This window comes from Ornithodoros turicata, chromosome 7, assembly GCF_037126465.1.
Source record: "Ornithodoros turicata isolate Travis chromosome 7, ASM3712646v1, whole genome shotgun sequence".
Classification (NCBI taxonomy): Eukaryota; Metazoa; Arthropoda; class Arachnida; order Ixodida; family Argasidae; genus Ornithodoros; species Ornithodoros turicata.
Window position 1 is genome coordinate 12,906,931 of NC_088207.1, and position 7,392 is coordinate 12,914,322.

Below are 7,392 nucleotides of genomic sequence, written 5' to 3' on the forward strand. Positions count from 1 at the left end.
TTGTTCAAAGGCTTGTATTAAGTTTGAGGAAGATGCTTCGTACAACAAGGTAGTCGCGACCGTTGCCCGCAACAACAGTGAAACACCCGCATCTAAAACGGTTTGTCGCATGCGCATTCTAACGAAAACAGCCACGGCTGATGCTTTGCCGTTCTTCCTGAAATGTCAAATGCACGTTAACTTTGAGGTACGAATCAGTATGGTGTGTGTATTTAGGAGTATTTATAAAGTATTTACTAAAATAAATAACCACAAATTTGTATTTAATTATAATTATAAATATGTTTTTCGAGTCTACATTCAAATACGAAATCTAAATACCTGTATTGATATTATAAATGCATATGATTTCGAAATACACAGGCACACATTATTTCTTAACACGTGCCAGCATATTTAGAGCGTATAGTCACCTCTTAAATCCTCTACAGCCTACACCATGGCTTCCGCAAAGGATATCCGACAGCTCCGGCTCTTTCACATGTTATTCACGACCTGTCTTCCGTAGTTGATGAAAACTTACAAACTGATATATTGTTCTTGGATCTCTCCGAGGCATCGAATGGCCCACGAGAAATTGCTCCTCAAACTGAATGCTTACATTTCAAGCTCTAAATTAGATTATTGGCAATGGGGCAGTATACCGCCATAACGCAGAGGAATGACCAGACTTGTACACGTTACTAAAAAAAAGTAATTGATTACCGTTACCTTGTACGAAAAAGTAATTTTTTACCGTTACAAATTACTTGCCGGAAAAAGTAATGAAGTAACGCCTTGAAAAGTAACGCGTTACTTTGCCAATTACTTTCGATATCTGAGAAAACGATATAAAAAAGATAGAAAATAGATATCCACACACACACACACACACAAAAGGAAACTGAGCAAAAACGAAGCGAAACGAAGCAAAAACGAAGTCAGCATTGAAGCAGAATTTCAGGGGCTCATGGTCACAAGAGTGGCATTAGGTTATCGGCGTCCAGAGTTCTGTGAAAAATGTGTGGAGAGGTTGAGAGTTTTGAGAGTTCTGTGAAAAGAGTCCCAACTGGAACTCCCACAAATGACTCATCAGGTTCACGGTACTGCATACCGGCCGGGTTACGGATAGATAGTACACATGAATGGGGAGAGGACAGTGGACTCAAAAATACACTACACGTGTGGAACACTGTGGCAATTGACCTCGGGATAAGACTACTAGACTATAAGACTAGTCCTAGAGATAAGACAGCTGCCTTGCACCGAACTTGCAGAGGGCAGTTGGTTTTGTTTTCTCGCGGCGGTGAATCATCCCATATATGTGTGTGTGTGTCGTCCCGAACAATGTGGATTCTTTAGTTTCCAAGTAATCGATTACTTGGTAATTGATTGCTGAAAATTCTAATTGAATTACTCAAAAAATTACTGGGCCCCAAAAGTAATCGATTACGTTACAAATTACTCAAAAGAGTAATTGATTACTAGTAACGCAATTACCCGTTACCCGTTACGTACAAGTCTGGGAATGACACACCACATCATCACTCCATTTATGTGTGTGTGTATGTGTGTTGATTTCGCGACTATCTTACCGGACATAGTCAGGTTGTGGAACTTGATCGATACGCATCATCACTCGAAAATGTAACATCAGGTTGTAACCAAGGGTCAACGTTGGGACCGTTACTATTCCTTGTATGTAACGATAAACGATACTTTATCGAAACTTCCACAGAAAAAGCACAATCAGGGGGAAGCCAAAAAAGCAGCACGAGGCTGCTTGACAAGGGCATTACCCCTTTAACATGATCGTCGCGACGGCATGCAGCAAATGAACTATTTAGTGCGAAATATGGAACGCCATTTGACATAAGAATAGACCTTTAAAACTAACACAACCATGACAGAATACTACAATGGCATATTGTGTACAAAATAACAAGAAATTGAGCTGCTGTCCCGAATATCAAATTAAATAAACAACGATCTTAAGGAAGAAAAGGAGAGGTCATTGATATACACCTTCTGGGTATGAAAACTGTTCAAACCGTACGGAAGGGTGTAAGACAGGGACTGATGGCCGTAGTTAGTCCTAAACCTGGGTATCGTCCATTTGTCACAGTGACGAGTACGTTGTGACAAGTGTCGTAAATAAAAACAAGGATAACATAACATTATTATTTTTGAGAAAATGGCTATAGGAAGCAAGCGAGCTGGTGAAGATGATGCATAATGTAAAACCCCGAGACTATAGGGAACACGAAAGGACAGACTTCGTGTTGTGTCTGTCCTTTCGTGTTCCCTAGTATCGGGGTTTTACATTATGCATTATTATTTTGTCGTGTAGCAACTAGAAAGGACTTGAACATATGATAGTTGTACGTACTGGTTATCTTCATTATCTTGAAAGTGGTAAATAAAGACTGTGTGTATGCATCCTAAGGTACAATTATATTAGATAATAAGGTACGTAAGGTACGTGGGGTACTATTATACGAACCGCCCGTTTCTGTAGAGTCAGTGTCTCTCAACGTTCCAGTACCCCAGACTAAAAGGCAATAGTGCAAGACAGAAGAAAGTAGTGAATTGTACACAAGTAATTTCACCCTCAAAGGCAAGACATGACGCAGACGGTTCACAAATGTATTAATGATCTATTGAAAATGTCAAGAGTAAAGCGAGTCAATTTGAGGATGATTGCATAATTTATCGGGTTATTAATTCAGAGACAGACAGTATGATTTAGATAGAATCAAACAATGGTGCGATACAGTGGCAGATTACTTCAAATACCGAAAAAAATAATAAAGAAAACTATGCGTATGTCTGTTACGCGTAAAAAAAACCTACTGTTACGGCATATTTCGTTGATAATAACTTCGTTTCCAAAGTAAATGAATACAAATACCTGGGTGTAATCGTTACAGCGGACTTAAGATGGAACGCACGTATTCGATACGCGACTACAAAGGCTAGGAGAAAGCTGTTTTACCTTAGAAGGTTATTACGGTATTACACATCTGATCTACGATTGTTGGCTTATAAATCCCATGTATTGGCAGTGATGACGTATGCCAAAGTTGTCTGGGACCCCTATACGTTAACACAGGAAAACTAATAAGAAAAAATCCTAAGGAAAAATCCTTAGGTTAATTTTTAATTATTTCGGCAGAAACGAATCCCCAACAAGACTGCAACATCAGGCGAATTTAGAGACCATCGAAGTGTCCTTTAAAGAAAGACTATTTTTTTTAAATCTGATATTACATGGACGTTATAAGAGTAACTCAAACAATTACATTCAGTTTAAAGATCCGTTGACTTTCAGGTGTCGTCATAAGTTATTTTTAGAGGAAATTCCTAGTCGGACAGATGCCGTTAAATATACTAATTTCTGCCAAGAAAAATTGAAGAATAGAACAATCTACAACATGAAATTTGTATAGCTCCCAGTCATATGCAGCTTTTGCAGAAAAGCAGGTTTCCCATTTAAAGTGCATGTAGTCCGTCGTAGGATCCCAGACAGCTTTGATACAGGTTGCCTATCAGTTATTGCCTTTCTTTTCATTTTCGTTGTTGTCACGTGTGAGTGTACTTCCTGCGTTATTGTATTTACCCACTCCTGCAATAGCTCCAGAAGAGCCACCAGTATCTTGAAATAAATAAATAATACTTTAATTACAATGTATTTAAATACTGCCCATCTCCGTATTCGACCAAGTTGTTGCTACATATTACCTTATCTCACATTCTCCCGCTGTGTCAACCCACTGTGTATATGCTGTATATAGAAAGGTGTCTCGGCGGCACGTTATCTTTTAACGATACAGTGAACAAGGCGTTGATCTGCAAAAAGATAAAGGGCTTCCGTATCGGTAACAGAATGGTGTATACTGTGCTTGCTCCGGTGCGCACAAGTTCAAGCGAAATTAGCACCGCGCATGTTGAAATATCAGATACATTGTCACGGTCCCTGTTACGAACGTGCCACGGAGTTTTTCCTTTGGCACGACCGAATAATCCAGAGACGCATTGACACGCGATGCACGCTCGCAGGTGTTCTAACCGGAGCTATAGCAGACGCAACACAGTCCAAGCAGACACTTAGCAAAGGTCGTTCCGCGAAAATTTGCGGGGACGTAAGAAAGGCGTCGAAAGTAACGCACGAACTCACCCTTTTGAGCCAACTGAAACCAGCTGCACCTATGCAGTTCAGTATTTCCCAGTAACACATTGTCGTCTGCGCTGAGCAGCGAGCTTTCGGTGCCCGCGTCACTGTCTACACTCGTTCGTCGCCTCTCTGTCGAACGTAAAGTGTCGTAGATTTCGTCCAAGAGTTCGTCCACGATGGAATGCGTACGTGACACTCTGTGAGCTGTTGCCCGAGACATTTCCCGCATGGTTTCGGCCGGGCCGTACGTCTCCGCCCCGTGGCGCACGACATAACGCGATGCCGACGAGAAACTACACATCGTCAGTGCGCATGCGCGTTTCAGAGTTTAGCAGGTGTTGCATTATCACAACGGAAGCAGACAGAGTTCGTCATACGTCGCCAGTTTATAGTGGTCGGCGGGCGATGCTTCCGTCCGATGTCGGAAGCAAAATGCAACGAGGCGATTTTAAGCTGCGAGGAGCAAACGCCGGACCGAAATGTGGAAAATTGGAAGTGGCTGATTTGGCCATTAAAATTACGAGCAGCGGATTTCCCCCTAGTTCTCCATTTCTGCTACGCAAGTTTAGTGCAGACGACGCGCAACGATGAACGTTGCAGAAAAGCCGGTCGCCGCGCGTGCAGTGCTCGCAACAGGACTCACGGGGACAATGTATAAGCCACGGAAGCATCGTCAAACGTAAGCAGTGTTAGCGAGTTTTAGCGCATCGTAAGCAATCGCCTCTGCGTTGCGCAAGGGACAGTGTTGGTGGTTCAGTGCGCGCGCACACATAGTAGTGAGCTTTAGTGCATGTCTAACGTGCGCAAAGGCGATAGCGTACCGATGCACCAAAACCCACCACGATACACCTTACGTACGTAAAGGAGATGAGTACGATGCAGTAAAACTCACTAATGAGAGCTTCGCGCAGTGCGCATAACCAGCACGATATATCCCTTACGTATATGCAAAGGCGATATCGTATACGATGCACTGATAACAACAACAATAAGTTTATTTTGAGATGACGAATGGGGTGCACTAATAAAACTCACTACTAGGTTGGCTAACCGCGTTAACATTTGGGGGGGGGGACAAAACGAGGGCGAAATCATTTCCCCCTATCTAAAGTTTCCGTAGAACCCCTCCCGAAATATGTTTCTGGCTACGCTACTGACTTTGAGGGCTCATGAAGCAGGATCATCCCAATCACACCGGGAGTTTAAAGTCGGCTTTGCTTGCCCAGCAGGAGAACAGGAAACGCATACGTTTATGTGCGTGGGAGGCACAGTTTCTCTACAGGTGTTGCATATTGCTTTACGAAAGTTAGCAGTGAAGATAGTACCACCATCTTTTTCTAGTTTTTTTTTCTTGTATTTTTCTTGTTCTCCAGAGTGATCATGGTTTAAGGAGAGGTAATGATAAGTCGTCGGCTTTCATTGGATGCTATATCAGAAGCATTGACACAGCACAGTTCCCTGTGAACTCGGGCTATATGACGCGCTTTTATTCCTTCGGCAACGCCACGTGAAAGCGCAGGCAAACAGTGTTGAGCATAAAAGGATCATGCGAGCGAGCTGCTGCAAACGAGACGTGGACAAGCTGTCCTGTGTTGTACGTTTGTTTGTTTGTTTGTTTGTCCCCTTGTCTTCACCCCAAACTCAGGGGCAAACATTCGGTAAGATCCAGGAGCGTCGGAAGGTGAGGGGAAAGGGGCGAGCGCCCCCATTGAGCTCCGGCTGTGGGCCGGGGTCTCGCCCCACCCTCTTTCGTGCATATTTATCGGGCTTAGAGGATTTGCATTATCATCAGCATAAATTTTGACACCCACCACCAGTAAAAAAGAAGATGCCACAACTAAAGCCCATAGCCATAGGGTACGGTGGGGGGAGGGGGGTATATTTATTGAAAAAAAGAACGGGGGAAAGGTTAATCAGGCGTAGGCCCGACTTGGTATTCCCTCAAGAAAAAGGGTCAACAAAAGGCAAAATGAGACGCTGGGCAAAACGATACTTTTTGTTTTCCTGACGCCATCTGTCTCAGAAACGCCCTGCTTGATCTACTTTGCCACTTACCGACAGGTGTCTCTAACATGCCCGCTTTATTTGACTTGGGAATTGTCGTGATTGGTGCATGCGTTGGCGTTGCTCGGAAGAAAAGTCATCGACGTCGCCACACCAATAGGAGCTCGCCCCAAAAGGCACAAAATTTCAATAGTTATTTTTCTTTTCGTGCGGTGTAGTGGCGTCATGCATGCCTACTATGTCAACATAACTTCCCATTCGATTCGTTTGTTTATTCAGGTAGCTTGCACCCTGCCTTGCATGCTTGCCTGCAAAACATTAAGCACCTTGGGTTTGCCGATTTTGAGAAGAAGAGAAATTTATTTCGGTAAAGACATGCACGGGGCATGACGCGACAATGTGTCATTTAGAGAGGTCAAAGTTTGTTCCTAAGGTATTTCTTTTTTTCCTGTCGGGGATGTTTCGAACGTACGAGATGCACACAGATTTTGCAAAGCAAAATATGAGGATGAAGCAAAACCAAAGCGCACAGAAAAAGCTGCAGTCACGTGCGTCACAACGATTTGGTAGGGCTAGTTCAGCAAACTGCCCAATGTGTGCATCTGTGGAAAACACGGAACACATCGTCATGCACTGCGCAAGATATGCATCCCAAAGAGGATGCATATGAGGACGGACTGTAGTCTGCTTAGACCGCTTGGACAATAGAACCTTTGATATATTAGGGTTCTGCGTTTCCGGTTTCAATCGAAAAACACCGAAAAACATACACCCGGTAAATTTTCGCTCATTCGGTTTTGATCGAAAACCGCCGAATAGTACAGAGGGACGTTCCAGGACACGACGGAGATAAATTGCTGCACGTGCCCAGCCAGTTGTTGATGTAGATCAGAAAACCATACAGAAATACGGTGGTTGTGAAAAATGTAAATTTGTAAATCTACTCCCAACTAGATTTTTTTTAAATGTGCGTTTACTTTTTCGTTAGCCGTAAAACGCCACCGCAGCCAACAACGCCATGTTGAATGAGCGTCATGCGGAAATATTACATTGTTTATTTATTTATTTATTTATTCTTGTACCTCAAGGGCCCAGGGGCATTACATGAGGGGTGGAAAAAAAAGTGGCGAGTTCAGTAAGTGGTACAAAATCAATCTACAACAACACATTGTGATTTCTATTCGCCGAGAGCTGTCGGGTAAAACATGTACACGTCAGGAAAAGCATCGAAAAAC

At 43.1% G+C, this 7,392-nt stretch overlaps 1 protein-coding gene across 1 annotated transcript in view; it reads right to left on the reverse strand.

Moving 5' to 3' along the window:
• Nucleotides 1–4,456, reverse strand: part of LOC135400467 (TBC1 domain family member 30-like) — a 328,733-nt gene extending 324,277 nt beyond the window's left edge. The window contains exon 1 of the mRNA XM_064632299.1: nucleotides 4,157–4,456. Within this exon, the coding sequence (XP_064488369.1) occupies nucleotides 4,157–4,454 (298 nt within the window). The 5' untranslated portion in view covers nucleotides 4,455–4,456. The remainder of the gene's footprint in view (nucleotides 1–4,156) is intronic.
• Nucleotides 4,457–7,392: the final 2,936 nt, after the last annotated feature.